At 46.2% G+C, this 26,409-nt stretch overlaps 1 protein-coding gene across 1 annotated transcript in view; it reads left to right on the top strand.

Moving 5' to 3' along the window:
• Positions 1-11,296: 11,296 nt before the first annotated feature.
• Positions 11,297-26,409, top strand: part of MARCHF9 (membrane associated ring-CH-type finger 9) — a 209,521-nt gene continuing 194,408 nt past the window's right edge. The window contains exons 1-2 of the mRNA XM_068265143.1: positions 11,297-11,522; positions 12,093-13,351. Coding sequence (XP_068121244.1) covers positions 13,028-13,351 — 324 coding nt within the window. The 5' untranslated portion in view covers positions 11,297-11,522; positions 12,093-13,027. The remainder of the gene's footprint in view (positions 11,523-12,092; positions 13,352-26,409) is intronic.

Here is a 26,409-nt window from a genome sequence, read left to right as displayed (position 1 = left end):
GGAAATGGCCGCTCGACCGAGCGGCCTTTCCATGCCAGTTCACGGAGGCTGTCTCCGTGAACAGCCGGAGAGCCACCGATCGCGGCTCGCCGGCGAAATGTAAACAGGCGGGGAAGAAATCCCGCTGTTTACATCATACGGCGCTGCTGTGCAGCAGCGCCGTGACGTAGATCGGCGATCCCCGGCCTCTGATTGGCCGGGGATCGCCGGCATATGATAGGCTGAAGCCTATCCTTCAGCCCATGGAGGGAGAGGGAGGGTCGGGAAGGCAGGGAGCGCCGAAAACGCTGCGGAGGGGGGCTTTGAAGAGCCCCCCCCCCCCCGCATATCACAAACAGCCGGCGGCGATCAGACCCCCCCCCAGCAGGACATCCCCCTAGTGGGGAAAAAAGGGGGGAAGTCTGATCGCCAAGACTCAATCCTGATCGGTGCTGCGGGCTGGAGAGACCACGCAGCACCGATAACTGCAGAAAGCCCTGGTCCTTAAGTGGTTAAATAAAAGGAAAACAGGTGCTGAAGGGAGTGATCAATTTCCATACAAGCAATCATTAACCCTCTACACCAGTGTTTCTGAAACCTGTCCTCATGACTCTCTAAGGGCCAGTTCACACGGACGCTTGGCGGCGTCTAACGTCAAGCGTTCGGGACCCATCGGCTAAACTCTCCCATTCAAGTGAATAGGAGCGTTTAGCATTGCGCGGTTACCATCGATTACCGTCGATTGCATAAACGCGGCGTTCTGATCCCGATTTAACGCATCGTTTCGGCCGTCCCTAGAAGCCGCATGCAACGTCCAGGGACGGCTAGCCGGCGCGGCTTCATGTCCCCCTGCGGGGACGAGAAACGCCGATCGCGACGATCTCTGTACCGCCGCCACCGAACGGGACGTCACAGGACGACGCGACTTCCTGGCCGCCCCAACGCCGCCTGCCGTCCGTGTGAACCGGCCCTAAAAGTCCATGTTTTGCAGGCAACCTCAGCTATGCACAGGTGAGGTAATTAGTGTCTCAGCTACATGGAATCCACCTAGCTGAGACACTGATTACCCCACCTGTGCATAGGTAAAGTTGCCTGCAAAAAATTAACCATTGGGGAGTCACGAGGACAGGTTTGAGGAACACTGCTCCACACACTCGCAACCTTGAGTTAGGCACCAGAATGGAACATGGGGGCTCACAGAGTTCATGTTGTGGTGGATCATCAAGTTTGACTATTATGTAGAGTGTGATGGAGGCAGCAGGGGGGTAAGTAACTGGGCACCCAGGGTTCAGCTATAGCCAAACCGCACATCAGCTATATCTTAGTGTTAAGTGTAGGTGGGGGCTTAGTGTTAGGCATAGATAGGGGGAGGGTTACTGTGAAAGATAGGTTAGAGAATTATGTTACCAATATTAGGGAATGATCAGTTCAATAACAGGTGCACAAAATTTAGCGGAGGCAGCGCTGGGGTAAGTAACTGGGTGCCAAGAGTTCAGCTATTATGGGGTTTGGCTACATAGTACCCTGGACACCAGTTACTTACCCCCAATCTGCTTCACCCCTGGGAGTAAGGATAGTCTGTTCCAGGTTTCCTTCTCTTCTGGGTGAGGTTGTCATCCTCCATGATACTGGTAAGGATACCAGTGAAGTTGCCAGTGACTTTGAAGAGTCTGAGGCTATGCCTGTCTGATAGTGGTATTTAGGTCAGGGGATCCCAGTCATTTGCTCCCAAGATGGTCATTATTTCTAGTTGGCAGTTGTGGCTAGAGATGGCCCGAACGGTTCGCTGGTGAACGGTTCCCGGCAAAACTTCCGGGGTTCGCGATCGTGGAGAACCGCAAACTTTTCCGGAAGTTCGATTTGCCCCCATAGTACATCATTAGGGTCAACTTTGACCCTCTACATCACAGTCAGCAGGCACAGTGTAGCCAATCAGGCTACACTCCCTCCTGGAGGCCCTCCCCTCTTATAAAAGGCAGGCAGCGTCAGGCATTTTACTCACTCGTGTGCCTGCAGTAATTAGAGAAGGGAGGGCTGCTGCAGAGAGAGCTATAGGGAAAGCTTAGTTAGGCTCTTGTAGGCTTGTTAGCTTGCTCCTTGCTGATTCTTATTGCTAAAAAAGCACCCCTCAACAGCTCTTTTGAGAGCTAATCTTGTTCTTGTGATCTTTTTTTTTGTGTGTGTGTGGCCCACTTGCATTATATACAGCCCTGTCAGTCAGTCGCAGCTGGCCTTTGGCCTCTTAATTCCTACTGTGCCACTTCCAGGCCCAGCACATTCAGTGACTACCTGTGTGTGTGACAGGCAGTTGCAAATTTGTAATCCCAATCACTGCACCTGTTCACTGTTTAGTCCACCTACCTACCTATGTCAGCATTGTTAATACCACCAGTCGTTGCACCTGTTCACGGCACGTGTGTGTGTGTGTGAGACAGGTGCACATTTGTAATACCCAGCAGCACTGCATATACCTACCTACCTGTTTTTCAGTGCACCCACCTATCTGAGCGCACGCAGTGTGCTATTTAATACCACCAGTCACTGTACCTGTTCACGGTGCGTGTGTGTGACAGGTGCACATTTGTAATACCCAGCAGCACTGCATATACCTACCTGTTGTTCAGTGCACCCACCTACCTATGTGAGCACACACAGTGTGCTATTAAATACCACCAGTCACTGTACCTGTTCATGCTACGTGTGTGTGACCGGTGCACATTTGTAATACCCATCACTGCATATACCTACCTGTTGTTCAGTGCACCCACCTACCTGAGCGCACGCAGTGTGCTATTTAACACCACCAGTCACGTGTGTGTGACAGGTGCACATTTGTAATAACCATTAGTGCATATACCTACCTGTTGTTCAGTGCACCCACCTACCTACGACAAAACAGGTAGAGGCAGACCCATTGGAAGGCCACCCGGCAGGTCTGTTCGAGAACGTGCTGATGTGATTTCGTGCGGCCCTGGTCCAAAGTACAGTGCTCAGAAGAAGGCACGTCCCATCAACTCCCAAGATTGTCAGGACGTGGTTGACTATTTAACACAGAACACCTCATCTTCCGCAGCCACCAGCGCTACTACTAACACCACATCCATTCCATTAGACACTTCGCAGGAGTTATTTGGTGGGGAATTAACTTATTCACAGCAACTACTGTCACAACAAGATGAAGGCGCTAAGCAAGTTACACCACCTCATATGACTGAGTTAGGCAACACTCTGGACGTAAGGTGTGAGGAGGAGGAGGATGAAGTACCTGCTGTTGGTGCAGTTTATGAGGTGTCTGAGGCAAGCGAAGCTGGGCAGGATGATTATGATGATGACGATGATACGGATGTCACGTGGGATCCTAAGAGACAAGATGACCAAGGGGACAGTTCAAAGGGGGGAGTGAAAGGAGTAGGAGGAGACGAGTTCCTGAAAGAAGCAGGGGGAGCTCGTCAGAAACAGCTGGTGGCAGTGTCCGGCGCCATGTATCGCCACCTATGTACAGCCAGCCAACATGCCCTTCAACGTCAGCTGCTGATGCCACCATAGTGCCATCACCCTAAGGGGGCTCAGCGGTTTGGACATTTTTTAGTGTGTTTGCTTTAGATCAGAGCAATGCCATCTGTTCTCTCTGCCTCCAAAAATTGAGCCGTGGAAAGGCCAACACTCACGTAGGGACAACTGCCTTACGAAGGCGCATGCAGAAAAGGCACAAACTGTGATGGGAAGAGCACCAGAGGAAAAGCAGCACACAAAAGAAAAGCCACCCTCCTTCTCCTCCTTCAGGTGCAGCATCTTCAGCCGCTTTCTCCCTTGAACCTTCACAATCACAGCCACCCTCCTCCACTCCGCCTCTCACTTTGAGCGGTTCCTGCTCCTCTGCCCACAGCAGCAGTCAGGTGTCCGTGAGGGAAATCTTTGAGCGGAAGAAGCCAATTTCTGCCAGTCACCCCCTTGCCCGGCGTCTGACAGCTGGCTTGGCGGAACTGTTAGCTCGCCAGCTGTTACCATACCAGCTTGTGGACTCTGAGGCCTTCCGTAAATTTGTGGCCATTGGGACACTGCAGTGGAAGATACCAGGCCACAATTATTTCTCTACAAAGGCGATACCCAAACTGTACCATGAAGTTGAGAGGCAAGTGGTGTCATCTCTGGCACACAGCGTTGGGTCAAGGGTCCATCTGACCACGGATGCCTGGTCTGCCAAGCACGGTCAGGGCAGGTACATTACTTACACAGCCCATTGGGTCAACCTGGTGACCGCTGACAAGCAGGGAGTACGTGGCTGTGCAGCGGACCTACTTGTAAAACATCCACGGCTTGCAGGCAGGCCTGCTGCCACCTCCTCTCCTCCTGCTACATCCTCTTTGCTGTCGTCGTCCTCCTCCTCCTCCTTGGCTGAGTGGCAGTTCAACTCTACTGGTGCTGCGATCTCCTCTACAGCTACACAGCTCCAGCTCCCCAGGGCCTATGCTGAATGTCAGGTACGACGGTGTCACGCCATCTTAGACATGTCTTGCCTCAAAGTGGAGAGTCACACTGGAGCAGCTCTCCTGGCTGCTCTGAACAAACAGGTGGATCAGTGGCTGACCCCGCACCAACTGGACATCGGCAACATGGTGTATGACAACGGCAGCAATCTCATTTCGGCCTTGAATTTGGGAAAGTTGACATGTGCTCAATCTCGTAATTCAGAAATTTGTGTCTAAGTACCAAGGCTTACAGGACGTCCTAAAGAAGTCCAGGAAGGTGTGTGGGCATTTCAGGTGGAATTTGACCCTACTGATGTTCGACCGCCTGCTACAACAGGAGAAAGCCGTCAAACAGTATCTCTACAACTACAGTCAAAGGACACAGTCTGGGGAGATGGGGATGTTCTGGCTGAAGTACTGGACACTAATGCGAAATGCCTGCAGGCTCATGCGGCTGTTTGAGGAGCTGACAAACCTGGTGAGTCGCAGTGAAGGCACCATCAGTGACTTGATCCCATATGCCTTCTTCCTGGAGCGTGCCGTGCGTAGAGTGGTGGATCAAGCTGTGGAGGAGCGTGAACAGGAACAGGTGGAAGAGTTGTGGGATCAATTCTCAGCAGAAGCAGATGATTCCTCAACACCTGCGGCAGCACAGAGGGGGGAGGAGGAGGAAGAAGAGTCCTGTGGGGAAGTCAGTCAGATGATGAGGAAGGTGTTGTTTTGGAGGAGGAGGATGAGGCGGAAGAACAACTGCAGCAGGTGTCGCAGGTGGCTTGTGCTGCTCAACATTCCCGTGGTATTGTTCGTGGCTAGGGGAGGAGAAGAACTTAGCTGACATCACTGAGGAAGAGCAAGAGGAGATGGATAGTACTTCTGCATCCAACTTTGTGCAGATGGCGTCTTTCATGCTGTCCAGCCTGTTAAGGGACCCCCATATAAAAAAACTCAAGGGGAATGAGCTGTACTGGGTAGCCACGCTACTAGACCCTCGGTATAGGCACAAAGTGGCGGAGATGTTTCCAAATCACCAGAAAAAACAGAAAGGACCGGCACCGCTGTCTTGTATCAAAGCTCTTTTAATAGCACCAAAGTGGCAGCAGTGACAGACTGCTGTTTCGGTTTACACCTTTATCAAACTGCTCAAAGCCATCATGTTTATGTCCAAATCACCAGAAGGCAGAAAGGATGCAGCACTTGCAGAACAAGCTGGCAACTATGCTTTACAATGCGTTTAAGGGTGATGTCACAGCACAACGCAATAAAGGTACCACTGCCAGTAATCCTTCTCCCATGTCCATGCAGGCAAAAACAGGACGCTCCAGCGATCTTATGGTGATGTCGGACATGCGGACATTCTTTAGTCCAACGCCTTGCCTTAGCGCTTCCGGATCCACCCTCCACCAATGCCTCGACCGGCAAGTAGTCGACTACTTGGCCTTAAGTGTGGATGTAGACACTGTGAGCAGCGATGAACCCTTGGACTACTGGGTGCGCAGGCTTGACCTGTGGCCAGAGCTGTCACAATTTGCCATCCAACTTCTGGCTTGCCCTGCCTCAAGCGTCCTGTCAGAAAGGACCTTCAGCGCAGCTGGAGGCATTGTCACTGAGAATAGAGGTCACCTAAGTCACAAAAGTGTTCAGTACCTCACCTTTATCAAAATTAATGAGGCATGGATCCTGGAGGGCTACTGCCCGCCCAAAGACTAAGTCAGTCCCCGCAAACAGCATCTCTGCCTGCACGCTGTGTGGCTACCTGCCCCATGACTAAGTCGCTCCCCACACAGCTGCCTGCAGGCCGCTTGACTGCCTTCTCCGCCAACACCAACAGGGTCCAGGACTCCAGGCGGATTCCTGAATTTTTAAGGCTGCTCTTAGCAGCGGCCGCTATACTAATTTATCTGGTGTGTGTACATGCCTGCCTAATTTTTCTGGCTGCACTGCAGCTGCAACAACAAAACAAAAGGCATGTACATGTGTCAATTCCCCTTCGTGATCATTACCTTGCCGCGGTGAAGGGGCTTGCATATCACAATGAAGCAATGACCGCCGGCTATTTGAGTGTCTCGGGTGGGGGTGGCACACCAAAGATAATAAGGTTGTTGCTTCATTGTGGACAGACCAAATTCGATCAGTTGGACAGTTACTGTTGTTCTGTCATTGAGCTACCTCAGCCTGGTGACCATATGGGCTTGAAAACCGCTATTGCCAATTGCCTGCACTCTTGCCATGGTGCGCACCAGTCACGCACGGCCATCATAACACAAACAGCTGTTTGCGGTGCGTTACACAGTGAGTTTGGTGTGTCAGTGTGAAGCAGTACTCTAATTACACTCCCTAATTGATGTATACACATGCAAGATGTTTTAAAGCACTTTAGGCCTCCAATTTAGCATGCAATGTGATTTCTGCCCTTAAAACGCTGCTTTGCCTCAAATCCAGATTTTTCCCCTGGACTTTTGGCATCTATCCCACTCATCCATGCAAAAACTCAGATGTTAGACCCCTTGAAACATCTTTTCCATTACTTTTGTGGCCAGCATAAATGTTTCTAGTTTTCAAAGTTTGCCTCCCCATTGAAGTCTATTGCGGTTTGCGCAAGCTTGAAAGTTCGCGAAAGTTTGCGAAGGTTCGCGAACCTAAAATCGGAGGTTTGGGCCATCTCTAGTTGTGGCAGGTGGATATCAGGATGGCTCAGGGGTCTTGGCTAAGGGGTGCTTGTTTGGACTGAGGATCTGGGATTGGATTATTATTATTTAGTATTTATATAGCGCCAACATCCTTTCGTAGTGCTGTACAGAGTATATTGTCTTGTCACTAACTGTTGCTCACAATCTAATCCCTACCATAATCATATATCTATGTATGTCTCCTATGTTCCCAGAGAAAACCCACACAGACACAGGGAAAACATACAAACTCCATGCCTGTGATTCGAATTGGTGACCCAGCACTGCAAGGCAAGAGTTCTAACCTCTACGCCACCCTGCTGCCCTGGATCTCCCCATCCTGGACTTTGAAGGTTATGCCCATGACTGTTGCCAATAAAGATTGTCTAGTGTCCTTTTTTCTAAGAGAATACTGCAACATCTTGTTTAACTTGCAGTGAGCGATGAACATGTTACAGGCAGGGCTGCTGAAATCCAGGAGACATCCGAATAGTTGCTATCCGGTTATCTCCCAGTAAACCTGTCCGGGGGGTGGGGGGGGTCAATCTTACCTGTCTGACGTCTTCTTCGTCTGTCCCTCGGCGCCTCCCACGATGCGGTCAGACAGGTAAGATTGACACCCCCCCCCCACACAGGTTTACTGGGAGATATCCGGATAGCAACTATATGGATGTCTCCCGGATCGGATTTGAGCACCCTTAGTTACAGGTCCTATGTTTAACAGACATGTGCTGACCCATTTCATTTCCTGCAGAAAACACTGCCTACAAACTTAGGGCAGAGCATGACTTTTCCTGGACATGGACAGAAGCTGGACTTGTCCTCATGGACGGATTTCTGGAAAGGCCACCAAGGCCAGGACATTGGGCGGCAGCTGGCCAAGGGGCTGGACATGGAAGAGGGATTGCTGCATATGGTAGAAGAGGCTGCACATGGAATACAGATGTTGCAAATAAGGAGCAACACATGGAAATAGGGATCTGCTGCCCAAGGGACCTGTATAGAACTGAAAGATGCTGCTGTACATGAATGTTAGACATGGAGGAGTGGGCTGCACAAGGAATAGGAGGGGGTGCTGCACATGGAAGGAAAGCTCCAAGAAAGTTGACCTAGCGGCACAAAAAGTATAAATTCAGCCTTGCTTGTCATAGTAGCAATACTATTATATGTTCAATGAAACAGACTTGTCTGAATGCTTCCTCCGTAGGTGTTCCATCCTGTGAAGTCTGGCAGTGTATGCTCTGTCACCGCCCATGGCACAGAACTCCCAAGTGTGTCCCAAGCCTTAGTATCACACACAAATAATGAATTATCTCATTAATTTATTTTTGCTTTAAAGGATACCAGAGCCCAACCAGCTCTGTTAAAAAACATATTGTGCTGGTGGGAGGAGGTTCGTTGTCATTTACCGCATGCTCTGTTTGCCACTGCGTGTTTCCGTTCTCCCCGGGCCAGTTCTGGCTCCCGACCCGATCAACCAGTATGGAAATACTGAGCATGCGCAGTATTTTGTTTTTTGCTCCTGTGATTCACACTCCTCTGACATAACTTAGATGCACATGCTCGTGCCCCCAGTATAGGAAACCAGTAAAATTGCCACAGTATAGATAGCTAGTTTAGTTGCTCCTAGTATAGGTATATAAGCCTATATTGTTGTGCACCCTGTATAGGTAGCTAGTATAGTTGCCCCCAGTATAGGTATTATAGTTGCCCCATTATAGGTAGCGAGTATAGTTGCCCCCAGTATAGGTATTATATCTGCCCCAGTAAAAATAGCCAGTATAGTTCCCCCAGTATAGGTAGTATAGTTGCCCCCTGTATAGGTAGCTAGTATAGTTGCCCTTAGTATAGGTAGTATTGTTGCCGCAGTATAGGTAACTAGTATAATTTCCCCCAGTATAGGTAGTATAGTTGCCCCCTGTATAGGTAGCTAGTATAGTTGCCCCCAGTATAGGTAGCTAGTATAGTTGCCCCCAGTATAGGTAGTATAGCTGCCCCAGGACTGGGACCTTTCGGCATGGGGGAAAACACAAACTAGAGGCCTGTTTTCATGGCAGCCCCAGCCCAAATGACATCACACACGCCCCACGTGCTATATGCCTGTAGTCGTGGGGCACCAATGTGGAAATACAGCAAGGACACTCAAGGAACACTGTGAAAGGTAAAGTATAAATGCACAGGCACTGGGGGTCACATACTTTATTTGGAGGGACCACAGCAAGGGGTTTTCATTGTTCCTGATTATCACACGCCGTTTCCGCTGCACATCCAATCAACTACATTGGCCTGAGATTTTCGCAGCATCTCAGATCAATACATTCAACCAATTTCTGCCTGAAATCAGTCAAATGGGCGGTTTGGCATGCTTGTGGCAGCACCAATTTTCATACAATCGGATAATTATCAAACTGGTTGGTCGAGTGGTTGCCAAGTTGACAGATGTATGGCCATCCCGGGCCAGGAGCGCATCACTAGCGGCGTTCGATTCGGCAACAACCAATGCAGCATAGCGGCAGCAATATCACCTGTCCGGCCAGTGCGAGTCCCTGGGATCTGTTCAGTCACACTTCACCCGCTGTCCTCTTCTGTGTCCTCTTCACTCCCTGTCGCGTCCTGTGGAAAGCAGAAGTTCAAACTTTAGAGGGCGCTCTACTGTTTGAACTTCTGCTTGCCACAGGACGAGACAGGAAGTGAAGAGGACATGGAGGAGCCAAAAGAAGTGTGACTGAACAGATCCTGGGACTCGCGCCGGCAGACAGGTAATAATATTATTGCTGATAGCCGGGGGAGCAGAGGCAGCAAGGCAGGCGGTAGTGGCGGCTTCACAGGTTTTGAATCGATTTCATGCTGAAATGGATTCACACCTGTGTGCAGTGTATCGTAGCCAGTAGATCCCTCTGTGATCATATTACATCAGAAAGGGATCTATCTGTTGGTGGATCTAGTGGCAATCAACTTATGTATGGCAGCCTTTAGGTTAGCGTTACTAATAACAAGATTGGGGTGGTTAAATTGTGAGGGTAAGATATGGGGGCAAACTAGAGTGGCAGAGGAGAGACAGGAGGAGAGGGGAGAAAAGCTGAAATAGAGGGAAGAAGATATTTACCTCACCAGAATTGCACTTTTATTTAGCTTTCCTGTATGACAAGAAGACAGACAGCCAGCACTAGGGGAAGGGGAAACAAAGGTGAATGAGTAAGAGGGACTGAGAATAGCCTGAGATGGAGTAGAGAGCTGATCTTTAAAGGGAAGGTTCAGGGAGGGGGTAAAAAAATTAAAAATCCATATCCACTTACCTGGGGCTTCCTCCAGCCCGTGGCAGGCAGGAGGTGCCCTCGTGGTCGACCCGACCTGGCTCTTCTGCGCTCCAACAACGGGCTCTTCTGCGTTCTGCGCAGTACAGCCCGGAGGACGTCCAATGACGTCAGCGCGCCCCCATGAGGCGCAGATTGGAGCGCAGAAGAGCCCGACCTGGCAGCCGGGCCTGGCCAGGTCGGCCACCGGGAGCCTCCGGAGTGGCGGCGAGGGCACCTCCTGCCTGCCACGGGCTGGAGGAAGCCCCAGGTAAGTGGATATGGATTTTTATTTTTTTTACCCCCTCCCTGAACCTTCCCTTTAATGCAGTCTCTCATCACACAGGGCATACTTGCATGTACTATACCTCCTATCCTTGCCAATCTCTCACATAAGTCCACCAGCAACCCTCCTGGAGTTTGGGGACTGTGAAAACTTTTCAACCTGTGCAATACCTTATCTAGCTGCCCACATGCAGTCCTTACAATGGTGACAGAGCAGACAGAGTATTTTTCTATGATCCCTGCAGGAGACAATCCAGCATCATGCTGTGTACATTTACCAGCTTGCCTGCCCTCTAATTGCTCTGTAATTGAGCTTTTATGTCCTTCATCCAGCCTTGTGGTTCATATTGCCTTATACAAAAAACCTGAATACTCCAGACACTGTAGCAGCCCTAAATCATGAAAGGAGAGGCGGCCTGGGCGAAATCTCCCCCCTTCTCTCCTGGCCAGTGAGTCTGTGCCTGCATACGACCAGGCAGGCAGCTCCCCGGCAAGCGGCTATAACCGGGACGGCCACTTTCGCATCTCCCGCCCCGCTGCCATGTGACTGAGCGCGTCAGCTGCTCCCCTCAGATCCTCAGCCAGCTGCAGATGCGCAGCACAAGGCAGCATCGCCTCCCCAGCCCTCCACACACAACATACACTCTACCGAAATGTTTTATTTAACATGCCATACCGGAAGAAGAAGCCATATTTATCCAGCTCTCGCTTTATAAGCTATCCATTTCTGCCACTGCTGAATGCAATAAAAAAATAAAAAGCCAGACCTATAGATGATTGTGCTGCTGGCTGTAAATGATGCATCTCCGGGACCCTGAAGGCTGTGAATGGTAAGGATGAACAGCATCGTTATTCAGATTCATGTCTAGGGCTGCTTTTTCACTTGCTGTGATCAAAAAAAGCGAATCGCTAGCATTTTGGCGATCGCCACAGCACTGCGATTAACATGTAAATCGTGGTGCTCCTTTTCCGTTAGCGCGTTTTGAATTTTTCGCAAACGCAATCGCCTGCCTACGCGATTTTTGGTGCGATCGCTTTACGTTCCTGGTGGCTTCACAGGGGAATCACGGCGAGTGGCAACGCAGTTTGCGCGATCGCAAACATTAGCGCGATTGCGCTTCCAAGCGGAAAAGCACCCCTACATGTGTGCCTTTAAACGTGGGAAAAATAATGGCCTGTGTGTGTATATGTGTACATACATAGCCTTGTGTGTGTATATATGTACATACATAGAGCGTGTATATGTGTACATACATAGCCTTGTGTGTGTATATATGTACATATAAAGAGCTGATGAGTGCAGGGTAAGCTTCTTATGCCTCAAGTAAGGGGAGGGGGGTCTCCTTGCATTGTGTTTGTATTGCAATAATGATGATGGGTATGTTTTGTGTCCCTTGCAGTGAGGTGGCTTCCTGGCTGGATGAATGGAGGAGATGCTGATGCTGATCCGCGGCTGCCCAGATCACCAGTGGATGGATGGCAAGACAGATCAGGCTGGGGATGCTGAGAGCTGAAACAAAAGAGGAGCCCTGCCTGTTTCATCCGAGGAAAAGAAAGAGGAAGCAAGGGGGAGGGAAGACATAGGATCCAGCACCACATCCAAACCGTTGCCTTTACATTGGATTACATCTATTTTTTTCCTTTCCTTTTTTTTTTAGTGGGTTGGTTTTCCAGAATAGGTTTTTGTGTTTTTGTCTGCTGGATATTTTATTGTTAAACATGGGGGCATGGAGGGCTGCGCTCGCTCAGAGATAGGATGGGCAGAGAAGAGATCTCATTATCCCAGGCAGCCAGGTCCTTCTTTCCCCATCCCGCATCCATGTTAATTGCTTTCTCGTGTATTCAATTGCATTTAACCCCTTCTGCTCTCCTCCATCCTTCCGGGTGACAGACACCAGATTGCTCAGCCACCCCTCACCTGCTGGCTGCAGGTTTTATTTCCCCCTAGCTGACCCCCCTTTTTTTTCCAGCCCTTGCTGCTAATGCATGTTGTATTATTATAAATTTATTTTACAAGCTGTACGCTGCACTGCTTGAATCAGATTTCCTGAAGTGTATCTTCAGAGTCCAGACCGTTTGCTTTCCAATCCAGCAGTTTAAGGGTCGGTGGATGCACCTTATTGCAGTCCCTCCAGACCTTTTACCTAGATCATAAGGAATTGCACTCACTTAACCCCATGCAGTGCGGCCCCCTCTCGGGCAAACAGGACCACAGGAGAGCGAGAAGCATTCTACTGTCTTTGGGTCATTCGGGACCAGTGTCCATGCCTCTGCTTCTGGGAACTGCTTGGCTGTGCCCTGGAAGCCCCCAAACCACTGGACCTCCGGCCGGTGAATGATGTTTAAATACCGGCTTCGCATGTTCTTCAATGAACTGAAGGTTCTGGTGCTGACCCGGTCTGGGAGAAGTGAGCCGGATCCAGGCCACGCTATGCGCGGTCTTGGGGTGGGGGGCTGTGGATGGCCACCCTTTGCAGACTGTTCCTCCAGGGACGATGATGAGGAATATTATGGGTCTGATCCTAGAACCCGCAACTTGGGACTGGAGGAAAAGGACGGGAGGCTTGGGGCAGCGCTGGACGCCGTTTCCCTGGGCAGCAGTATCGATAGTGGCATGAGGACCCCGCAGTGTAGAATCTGCTTCCAAGGCCCTGAGCAGGTGGGTTGTATATTCACTATTGCATGGCTGTATTGCTTTGGGTCAACCTATGTAAGCACAGTGTCTCACAAGAAAGTCACTTGAGGTAAATGGTCTGGGGGTGTGAATAGAATGAAAGCATTGGGTGATGGTTTACCTTCCTCAACAGTATTGTACCACCAGGGGTGGCATGTCTGGGGTGTCACCACTAACAGGTTTGTGTCTGGATTCAGTAGCTATTTTTTGATGCCAGATGACAGCTATGGATTCTGGGAAGCCTACATGTCTTTTTTTTTTTATTCTGTTTATTTTATTTGTCAGGTAATTTACCCTAAATGAGCAATCTGATGACCTGTTAATATTATATATATATTATATATATCTGTGTATAGTGATCTCTGTGTATTCATTGCCTATAATGGTAGTTCATATCAGAAGCAGTTGAATGGCTAACGTGCTCTGGAGGTGTGTAGTGCAAGTGTGCCCATATTACATTAGCATGGTAACAATTGTGGAATCATACTTGCACATCACATTCTTAGAAATCAATGTCTGGTTCTCGCTTTGTGGGAAAGTGCTGCCTGCGATCTCACATTAGGCTGAGACTGATAACAGAAAATGAGGGCCATTGTGTATGTCCATTGTAAAACAAAAGGCATCCTGCTTTTGCTTGGAGAGTTTAGATGAGGAAATTTGCATAGAAACATATCTGAGTAATTGTGTCTGAGATGTCGCGGCTGGATCTCAGCTTGATTGTGTCTGAATTCTCTTTTCTGGGGGCCGTCTCATATCGCCAGCCGGAGAGGCTATTTACCAACACAAAGTAATGGCCATTCTGTCTCACTGCTAACACGAGGATCAGAGGTAGCCACAAAGGTGGCTGTTTATTGGGCCTCTCGCCTTCTCCTCGGTGTCTCTGGGAAGATCTGTCTCTGGGAAGATCATGAATAGGGATTCTAAGCATTTCTTTGTGCCTTGCCCTTTTAGGGAACATGCAAACTGAAATGTTGCATTGTAACAGATACTGTTTTGTGCAGGGCTGTGGGGTCGGTACAAAAATCATCCGATTCCGACTCCTCAGTTTATGAAACCTCTGACTCCGACTCCAAGTACCCAAAATTGCCTGACTCCTTGACGCCGACTTCTACTCCATATCCCTTGCATGGCCATGGAGTGGGTACAGAAATCATCTGACTCTAACTCTGACGCCTCAGTTATAAAACCACCGATTACTCAGACTCCAACTCCACAGCCTTGGTTTTACGCACTTTAATGTGGTGCGATTCAAAGTCTATGCCAGTGTTTCTCAAACCTGTCCTCGTGACTCCCCAACGGTGAAGGTTTTGCAGGCAGCCTCACCTATGCACAGGTGGGGTAATTAGTATCTCTTCTACATGGAATCCACCTAGCTGAGACACTAATTACCCCACCTGTGCCTAGGTGAGGTTGCCTGCAAATCATGCACTGTTGGGGAGACATGAGGACAGGTTTGAGAAACACTGGACTATGCAATGCAACTAATTCCGTTGTTACAACTCAACATGAAGTGCGCTGCTAGAATCGCACATGTTGAAGCACATATGGTAAGCGTACCTATTGGCCCGTTGCTTCTTTGCCTGTGTTACATCACATGCCACTGCAATTGTGTTATGTGCACGTCATAATACAACGCAATGCCCCAGTGGGAAGCTAGCCTTTGGCAATCTGGTGAAACCAATAGGCCAGTTTGGCAAACAGGGAAACTTCGGTCATGTGATCCATTGGCTGGCTGATAACTATACAATAACAATACAGTAACTACTGTTACTTCCAAATAGTAATGACTATAAACAGTTGTTTTTGACATATCAATCCCAAATGTACTATGCTATATACTGCATAAAAACAAATATCTAGGATTTATTTTGGTGACAAAACACAGATAGTGCTGGTACTAATATAGTGCCATGTTCATCATTGGAAAATCCTCACATTCAGCAAGAAATTAGTCTAAATAAAGTTCCACAGAGCCCATGTTATGAAGGCCAGATTCACAGCTGCCTGTTGAGAATATCGCATTGTATCCCTAAGGTGTGTGTTATGGCATTCTGTGTATTTCTACTAAAGTAACCTGTAGACCACTTTCCTGGAATTGATGAACTATAATGGTTTCTTATTTCATCACTGACGGGTTAATGTACTATGAGATGCTTCTTACATCCATGGCATTGTAGCGTATTCGAGGTCCTTCCCCCTCCTACACAGATGACTAAGAAGAGTTCTGTAATGTGAACATATTTAAAAGATAAAGTGTACTTATAAATACAGTATGTCCGATCAGCTCTGAATAACCCCAGTGCAGTTATAAACAATTACAGGATTTCCTTCCCTAATGAGGTATGAGAAATTCTTGTCTGCCCATTTATTTTTACTAATCCCATAGCCAGCAGCCTCTCTACCTACCTTACTGCACACTGTGAGTCTGCTTGTTTGCATCTCCCACCATTCCCTGTTCTCTGTATCCCGCCCCTCCTTGTTGCTGTGCCACAGAATTACTCACATGTTTGTGTTCTCTTGTCTGGACATCAGGTTTGATAGTCAGTGGTCTGGATATGACCTGGAAGTGATTGGATTAAGCATAGTTTTAATGACATTGATGTGCAAATAAAATATCACAGAAATATGAGTAATCATGTCACACACATTTATTGGGGAGTGAGAAGGAGAGATGGGGGAGCTTTCAGACCAACAGGCTGATCCACAGCAGTGGTGTACATGTGTTTGGGGTGCTGGTGGGTAACTTAGAATTGATTTGACATATTTATAAGAAAGTCTTTTAATATTTACTGAAAATATGTGGAATAGTGGACCCCCATATAGTTAGCATTTAGCATTGCACTGTCTATTTGGCAGCCATATTGAGTTCTATTGTTGTATAAGTGAATGCTTAAAGCATATATCTTATTTTCTTTACAAAATCAATGTAAAGTGTATCATGGCTACACACTGTATTTTGCTCTTTAAATATCTTTACCCTTCAGTTTGAAACTGGCTACGGTTTCCTAAAAGTGCCACCCAGTTTGTTGTACAAAATTTCAGCAAATTCCCATCATCCCAGATGAGTACATTGTTGTATAGAACAGGAAGTAAACTATTTGCATCCCCATTGAACAAAGCTTTTGCATGCTGCTGATCCCTACACCAGAGCAGGGCAGTTTCTAGGCTAAATTGCACCCAGGGCGAGGGTGTAAAAATTGCGCACTCCCACTCGTCGACTAGCGAACCCTTACTCTTTAGGGACAGCCACAGGTCACAAGTAGATCTGCCTACTTACTAGGGACCAGCCGCTCATCCAGGAGGAAGCAGGGACCAGGAGAACACACAGGTGAAGAGAGCCCGGAAAGCCGACTCCTCCATGGGCTCCGCGCACTGACAGCCTGCAGTACCGCTACAGGACATCAGGTGTCATCACGCGGTGGTGACGTGATGATGACTTGACGTCAGACACAGGCAGCCCAGGAGGAGTCAAGGAAGGTGATTGCGCTGGTAATCTTCTTTCTTCTTCCATTTGGCTGCACCGCGCGTCACCAGCAGAGCTGTGGAGTCGGAGCAATTTCGGGTACTCTGAGTCGGAGTCGGTGGTTTCAATAAAACTGAGGAGTCGGAGTTGGATGATTTTTGTACAAACTCCACAGTCCTGATAAGAATTAGACTGAGGAGTCGGAGTTGGATGATTTTTGTACAACCTCCACAGTCCTGATAAGAATTAGACTGAGGAGTCGGAGTTGGAGCAATTTGGGGTATCTTGAGTCGGTCGTACCGACTCCACAGCTCTGGTCACCAGCTCCCTAGTGGTTATGTCCTTTTGCCTTAACCCCCCTTCTTCTACTAGCCAGTCTGTGCCCAGGGCGGTTGCCCTGCCCGCACTGCCCAAGAAACGGCCCTGCACCAGAGCATTTTGCAATTTACAATGGCATATCAGATGAGTACAAATCACTTTGTGTGCTGGACATCATGCAGACAACGCACAATAACTTACTTATTGTTTTATGCATTGTTCTATCTATGTTGCCATTGCAAATCTTTCACAGATATTCATTAATTTGAGGCAGTAAATTCTCGTTTTTAGCTGGATTCAGACTCCTTGAAAAATCTCTTGGATTGTGTTGGATAAACACCAGGCTGCGACAACAGTATTGAGTAACAAAAAAAGGATTGGCTCTTGGGTGCATGTGGAAAAAAAAAAATATATATATATATATATACATATATATATCTCAATAGGCAATTACATTGCACATAACATACATACAAATATCCAATACCCTAACGTCCATCTAACTGCCTACAAAAAATGGGTCTGCAGTCCCCAATGCTAAAAAGATACAGTCCAAAAAACATTGTGCCCATAGGTAATTTCTTCAGTGTCCCCAGACAAGAGGTAAATCCAATAATGTCAACAGTAGCAACACTGATGTACTGTTGATACAGGTGACACTATTTGGATTTAACTACCTTTTAGGGTTAGGGTATTAGATATTTGTATGTATGTTATGTACAATTTAATCGCACATACTCCCAAGAGCCAATACTTTTTATTTGGGCATGGTATAGTTATTTGTTGGCATGGTGCATGTGGACTGGCACATATAGGTTTTTATTTACATATAATTTTAATGTTTATTCTCTAATCAGATGCCACCTCATAAGCAGTGGTTTATTTATCTGATGCAACAGTACTTGCTTAAAACATCTCAGATGGAAAAAGAGAGAGTAATAGTTAGCAGTGCCTTATTTAGTGATCGTGTCTCCTGGAGCACCCCTAAATGATAAATCCCCCCTTCTTCCTCCTCCAAAGTCTAACAAAAGGCTGACACAGGCCTCAACTCTATATAGACAGGAAAACAGCATAGGTATGGTGGGTGATATAATACCAGGAAGAGGATGAGGATAATAGAGGGTAAATAGTATCGCAGAGAGTTAATATCTCAGGTATGGTTAGGACATTAGTGGGTCAATCGATCAGAGCAGTGGAGAGCTATTGTGCTAGCCACGTGCTATATGCAGAGCACAGCAGGAAGCAGTGCTAGCTATAAGTGCACTGCCACTGTCTGCTAATAACGTCCTTGTGACTTGTTATGTCACCTGCTACAGGAAGTTTATTATCTCAGCCCCCATTGAGAGAGACCAGGCTAGGACATACTACAGCACTCTTCCTGCTGTGCTCTCTGCATGCTGTACTAAAGGTGCATAGCCCCCCCCCCCTCCCCCAACAGCCCCAGTTTTTCCACTGGATTTTTGTATGAATGCTTGGTAGCTGCAGGAAAGAAAAACGTGAAAATATATTGAAAAGAAAGATGCCTCTTTTGGTTGCTGCCTGTTCAGGCACTAAATATGGGAGGTGGGGGGATCAGTTACTTTAGCGGTTATGATATTTGGTTATCCTGAAAGCTAATCATAGCAAATAGGTGAATTCCGCTGCACCTCGGACACCAGGAAAGTGCTGGAACCAGGCAACTTGACCCAAATATGCAGCGAAAAGGAGAAGTTCCGCACAAAGTCCTGCGTTCAATCGAGTCCCAACTTTATTGATACAGGTAAAAGCCAAACATGCTATGATTAAGGACCTGTGATTCCGAAACATGTCAGCTCTATGACTGTTTGGCTTTTACCTGTATCAATAAAGTTTGGACTCGATTGAACGCAGGACTTTGTGCGGAACTTCTCCTTTTTGCTGAAAGCTAATCATACACATACTGTAATACCACATGGTTTGTCAATTCACTAAGGCCCGATTCACATTTGCGCTAAAGAACGGTCCATTCCTGAATCGGAACGGATGGGAATGGATCCAATGTTAACCTATGGATCCATTCACGTCCGTCCCTTCAAACGGATCGCAAGTTTCTTGAGCCCAGCGGAACAGAAACCGAAGCTTTAGCGCTGCATTGGGGGCAATGAGAAAACGGGACGTTTCTTCAAACTAGTGAAAAAACAGACCGTTCTAGATAGAAAAATACACTTTGAGGGCGGGAGTCTGGGGGGGTATGGGGATATGTAAAATCACAAACACTGGTTCGCACGACAGCCAGGGGCCCCAGTCTCTCTCACTGGCCAGGGGCCCCTAAACCACCATGCGATACCTAGAGGGAAATGCGGACGAGCCCTGGATTTCTCATATGGGGATATGGAAAGAAAGCAGCAGAACGGAAACAGAGTGGCAACGGAGTGAAAACTGATCCGATCGACTGCTGATCAGATCCGTTTTCCACTTCAACGCAAGTGTGAACTGGGCCTTATACCTAGTCCATTTAGAAACTTTATGCAATTTACATTATTTATCTGCCTACTTTGTACAAGTCCCCATATTTGAAAAATGGTACCATATATCACGGAGCAATTTTGGGTACCTGGAGTCGGAGTCAGTGGTTTCATAAGCTGAGGAGTCTGAATTGGAGTCAGATAATTTTTTTGTACCAATTCCACAGCCCTGTTTCACAGTTACAGTTTGTAAAAGAAAGAAGCACTGACTGAAAGTATGGACTTCCCTTCCCAGCATGCATTGTAGCTTCTGCTTCCCACCCACTTCATCCTCCTCTGTATTGTTATTAGTGTAGGCTTGCTGACTTGTGCACAACACATGACCTGTTCCAGTTCCTCAGCTGCTATTGTCACCTCGGTACTGCACATCAGGGGGTGCAGAGTGCAATTATACTTCAGTATATGAATAATGATGAACAGATGTCCGTACCGCTGCGTGGTGCTGAGGTGAAGACATAGGCGGAGGGCTTGGACTGGGTGCACAAGAAGGCAGAGAAGAACTGAAATAGGTAGCAGATATTGGCCTCAATTCACTAATCGTATCTCCTGTCTTTAATAACTCTTCTAGAGTTGTTACCATGGTGATAAGGCATGAAGTATTCAGGAAACATGTTACCTCAGGCAAACCTAAAGTTAACTCTTCTGTCTTTAAGTTAACTCTTTAATCCTTAAAATAACTCCAGAGTTAAAGACAGGCTGTTCATTAACTGCATGTGAAAATAACTACAGAGGAGGTAACTTAACTACAGAAGAGGTAACTTAACTACAGAGGAGGTAACTTAACTACAGAAGAGGTAACTTAACTACAGAGGAGGTAAATTAACTACAGAAGAGGTAACGTAAGGAATGAAGAGATAAGATAACTCTCTTACTAGTGGAGGTAAGTTTTTCTCTTGCCTTATTATCTCCAGCATGATCTTAGTGAATTGAGGCCATAGTCTACATCTACACAGTGTATGTTGATACTTTACTTCAGAACTGTCTCTTAGTCCTGGAGGCTGAGGAGACATAGATAGCACCATTTATCAAAACTGACGTGGTCTTGTACAAAACTTGGGGACAAATAATGAAATAATGTAGTAAATTATGTAAATTGCATTTGATATCTTAATACACCACAGTATTATGTACTTGATAATGTTTTTAAAATGTACTTCACTTAAAATGGCAACCAAATGATTATCTAATGATCTATTGTTTTATGTTTTTTGAATTATTTATATTAATTAGGATGGAAGATCCTGTTTAGTGCATAACTGGCGAAAAAAAAGCTTACTAAAAGCTTATTCATCATCGCTGTGTTCTTTATGGTTGTTTGTTTGATGGATGGAGAAGGTCCAATAAATCTAGACTTTTCGGTTTGTGTGTTTATATCAAGCCGTGTCTTGTGGCTGTATATTGATGTCAATGCAGCATCTGTGTGTGGGATGCCATCTACCGCTGTGCCAATGTCTTTCACAGTGTTTGTCTGGGACAGAACCTGAGGCTGTGGGTCATAATGGCGTTGAAGGGTCTGTCTGGGACTTGCTCCAGGCTGTATGTTCGGTACTAACCCACAACCGCGTCCACACAGGAAATCATTTATTGCTACTAGTTTGGATTTAATTTGATGTTATGAGTCTGGGATCCGACTGTAAGTCTCTTCAGTGTGCTGGGAAAATGTGAGAGCTAGCTGTGCATTGCTAGTAAAGGACCATCCAGTCCTATCTACCACATAATATACAAATGCATAGAAAAGCATTTATACTACGTTACCTCTTTAAAGCATATATGTATGAAAATGTTTTTTGTTTTTTTAAAATACTTAGATACTTACCTCAGTAGGGGGGAGCCTTTGGATGGGCCAGAGGCTTCCCCGGTCGTCCTATGCCCCTCATATACTGCGCTAGGACCCTCTCAACCATTTTAAACATTAAAGCTGAACATTGTTCGTGGCTGCGCCCCCCTCTGTGTACAGAGTATGGGATCGCTCATACAATGCTTTTTTCTGCACCTACAATCGGCTCCATGCAACTGCACAGGCATAAAAACCACCAGCGCCTACGCAGAACAATTAGGGGAGCTCAGCGAATAAGATGAGGAGGGTCTCAGCTAGCCCTACTGAGGTATCTGATTTAAGAAAAAACAAAAAAAACATCACAGGTGTATTGTGAAAATAATAAAAAAGAAGGTAAATAGCTGGCACATCCAGCTAGGGAGTCAGGCTCCTCATCCAAAGAAGGGAGTCAGGCTCCTCATTCAAAGGAGAGATTCAGGCTCCTCATTCAAAGAAGGGAGTCAGGCTCCTCATTCAAAGAAGAGAGTCAGGCTCCTCATTCAAAGAAGAGAGTCAGGCTCCTCATCCAAAGAAGGGAGTCAGGCTCCTCATCCAAAGAAGGGAGTCAGGCTCCTCATCCAAAGAAGGGAGTCAGGCTCCTCATCCAAAGAAGGGAGTCAGGCTCCTCATCCAAAGAAGGGAGTCAGGCTCCTCATTCAAAGAAGGGAGTCAGGCTCCTCATCCAAAGAAGGGAGTCAGGCTCCTCATCCAAAGAAGGGAGTCAGGCTCCTCATCCAAAGAAGGGAGTCAGGCTCCTCATCCAAAGAAGGGAGTCAGGTTCCTCATCCAAAGAAGAGAGTCAGGCTCCTCATCCAAAGAAGGGAGTCAGGCTCCTCATCCAAAGAAGGGAGTCAGGCTCCTCATCCAAAGAAGGGAGTCAGGCTCCTCATCCAAACAAGGGAGTCAGGCTCCTCATCCAAAGAAGGGAGTCAGGCTCCTCATCCAAAGAAGGAAGTCAGGCTCCTCATCCAAAGAAGGGAATCAGGCTCCTCACCCATAGACTGGAGTCAGGCTCCTCATCTAAAGAAGGAAGTCACGCTCCTCAAGACACATTGTCTAGTACGAGTGTCTTGAATAGCCTGTCTCCATTCTTCTCCTGAAATAGGAGCTTTACATGGCAGCAGACAGATTTTGCCTGTGAGCAAATCTTACCTTGATAAAGGGGCCCTACGCAGCTCCCAAACGTTGGCCCTATGCTTTTACATGGAACCAGTAAAGATATTTCTTTGATTGTGCCAGCTTTTTACCTGTTTTGAACATTGCATAGAAGGCGTCATCCCTTTTTTCTAGCTTGAGCACTCCCTCCACAGGTTTGATCCTCTAGTGTGTGCGAGACAACACAACAACTCTGTATTGTAAAAAATGGATGCCTGGATGTACAAAAGTTTTCTCCCAGGAGATAATTCTTCATCTAATTTATAAAATATCTTATCCACACCTAGCAAGTGAAAAGGTACTCAAAATTAGACAGGAAAAGTAATATCAGTTAAGTTGATTTGAGACAACTTGTTTTAAGTACTTTTGTTCTTGCTGGAGGCTGTAAAGGTAATTTATTGATATGATGTAAAAACATCTCCTGTGAGAAAACTCAAGAGAAAAGTTAATTTAATCTGAGCCGGTGTAGGCTATATTTTTGTTGTATACTCACAACTAAGTCATTACAGGTAATATAGATGAACTCTGATAGGGAACAGTATTTACATGTGCAGATATAAGCATAATACAAGCCTCCCCTGGAAGTTAGATCTGCTTTTTCACACTTGCACTGAATCTCAGTTTTCGCAAATGTTGAAATTCTGTGCTATGCTCCTTAAACATGTTATTTCCTGACTGGACGTTTTTGTCAGAGGTCCTCTCAGAGCAGAGCAGTTGATTGGACAAGACATTCTGTAACAGAAAGGACTCCCAGTGACAACTTCCTCTTCAGCTAGCTTTTACATAGCTCGGGAGTGTGTGATGGTTTTGTCTTGTTGGAGAGTAAATCTGGCTCCAGTTAGATGTAGACTATGGGAAATGGTGTGGTGCTGCTTTATGGAATGGTGGCAATACTGTTCAGCATGCCTTTCACATGATTCAGGACATTATCTGCTCCAAAACAACCTCCACTACAACAGTTCCACCTCCATGTGAGGCCATAGGTGTGGGACATTTTGGTAGCCCATTTCCTCCTGGTTTGCATCCTGCGTACGTTCTTTCCCATCTGTCCATAAACCTTTCTTCTGATTTTCTCCTGTTAAAATTCTTTGCCCACTGTTAACTATTTCTCTAGTGGGCAAGATTTAATACTGAAAACAAAACAAACAAACAAACCCATACATTTATATTTTACATGATGGTGTTTCCAGACTTTTGCAAGGTAGTGTAAATGGAAAGCTTGAGTATCAAGAGCGAGCACGAAACTAGTCCAGACCAAATACTGTATGGGTAGACTGAAGAACCATCATAATATACTGTAGTATAATGTTTCCAGGCCAAGGAATATCTCCCTGAGAAACCTTTGCCCCCTGGTTTAATTTTTATCCCCAGGCCTAAGGGCTGGTTCAGACGGACGTTTGGAGGCGTCACGTTCGTGTTGCGTTTGGATGTGGTCGCGTTTTTTTCTTCCCCTAGAGGGACATTAGCCGTTGCGGTTAACCGCCCCTGGAAGCTACATGTAGCTTCCAGGGGCTCCTTGAACGCCCAAGGAAAATCGGGACCTGAACGCCGCGTATGCGCAAACGCGCTTGAAAGCTTGGTACAAACGCTCCCATTCACTTGAATAGGAGCGTTTAACACCAAGCCCCGAACGCTGGCTGTAAACGCTCTGCAAGCGTCCGTCTGAACCAGCCCTTAAAGTGACTGAAGTCAGTTATCTGTATTATTAACATTATGATTTTGCTCAAATATTTTATTTACGCAATTGCCAAAATATGAGATATCAACATCTCAATACCAACTGCACCAACAGCTATCTTATTGCTTATAAAGACATACTTATGTCCACTGTGTACATGGCAAATTTGCTACAGCAGTGCCAGATTTGTTCTTACTACATTTCAAAGCATGATGTGTGCTGAGTTTCTAGAGAGCTGTGGGTGGTTCCTTATGAGTCAGAGCTCAGGAACACCAGTCATAGAACAGCTCTGTAACAGACAGTATCAAGCAACCAAAAAACAGTATTCTATCAATATTAGGTATCTGGTTAATTTATTAAAACTGAAATGTGTTGCAATGGCTTAGGCAGCTGGCATACTTGACTGGACTTGACCTTAAGGCCGGAGGTTTGTGTTAGACACCATTTCTGATTTAACACAGGTTTTCACATTTGATGATCAACAATGAAACTGGTGCACCTAAATTATTTTTCCAGAGTTACCTGCTTCAAAAAGTAACATACTGTCTGACTGTCCCCAGTTTAATTAGCTGGGGTTGGGGAGGTTGATCACTTGTGTTAGTACTTACAGTATCTTAATCAACAGCTAATAATTGCTGACATCGCCTGTTTTCTATGTTTGTATGTTTCCCACTATTCATTTTAAATATAAAATTGTGCTGTAAGACAGTGTAATATATATTTAAAGTGTCTATTTTTCAGTAATGGTCCATAGTGATTCCCCTTTGCAGTATTTCCACTGTAAGCAGGTCTTATTCCCTAATCAGTGGAGGCAGCAAAATAAGGACAGTAATGATGCTGTTACAGTATTCTTTATTACATGGTGGTGGGTGATATAATATACTGTAAACGCATTTCAACCATTCTACCATTTTTATACATAATTAGACACCATAAATATAACCTAACAACACATTTTATTCTAGATATACACGTTGTATATTACCTACCTCTTGTTTCCTCCCTATTCCTTTATGCTAGGTACACACGATGAGTTTTTTCAGTCGATTTTCCATTTGATCAATCTTCGATTCGTTTTTCCGCTCGATTTCCTGCTTGATTCTCTTAAATTTTCTTATCAATTTCCAGTCACTTTTATGAGAAATTGAGCGGTAAAATGATTGAAAATAATATCAGACATGATGGAAATGATCTATCGAACTCAAACGATCGTGTGTTCCTAACATTAGATTGTAAGCTTGCAAGAGCAGGGCTCTCTCACCCTTTTGTGTCAACATGTTACATTTGTCACTGTAATGACTATGTCTACCAATTCTGTATTATGTACCAATGTCAATATTTTGTATATACGATTGTCTATATTATTATGTACCCCATGTTTGTTTCTTACCCTGTACAGTGCTACTGAATATGTTGGTGCTTTATAAATCAATAATGGTGATGTTAGTTATGACAAATGGCAATCTGCTCTGGGACATCACATAAGCTTCATAACTCTCTCAAGGAAGAGATTTCTGTAACAGAAAGAATATACACATCTTCCTATGTAAGCTTAGAAGCTGAGCAGCATTGCCTTTCTACACATCACTTCCAGTACTGAAAGCGGACCCAAACCAAACATTGTTTTAATTCAAAATATTTAGTTGCACCACTCTGACACATACAAAGATAAATAAACACTCCTTCAGACCTATGAGCATTTCAGTGCATGCTTTTCACCCTTCTCTTTTCATAGCTAGGGTTATACTGGGGGCAGCCATTAGCAATTCCTCCATTGCCGGACACCATCTACTCCACCAGTTTGCCGGAAAAATCCCGGCAATTTGAAAGGAAGGGAGGGGTTCCTCCAATAAATGTAAAATATTTTATATTTGTCATCATGCAGCTGAAAAAAAAGCTGCTATTTATTATTATAATTTAGAAAATAGATTTTATTTCTGAACTCTCGTATTTTTAATTTGGGTCCACTTGAAGTACTTCCTGTGCCTTTTAAAGGCAGTCCTGTTTACACATGTGTGATCAACCTGTCTGAGCTTCTGTATACAAGGACTGCTGAAGGATAAAGAGGCTATTGCTGTTTCTCCTTTAGGGTAGAGGAATGGGAATGCTGAGCTGGTGCTTGTGAATGCC

This window comes from Hyperolius riggenbachi, chromosome 2, assembly GCF_040937935.1.
Source record: "Hyperolius riggenbachi isolate aHypRig1 chromosome 2, aHypRig1.pri, whole genome shotgun sequence".
Lineage (NCBI taxonomy): Eukaryota > Metazoa > Chordata > Amphibia > Anura > Hyperoliidae > Hyperolius > Hyperolius riggenbachi.
Note: the sequence above shows the minus strand (reverse complement) of the source record. Positions and strands in the feature narration are given on the sequence as shown.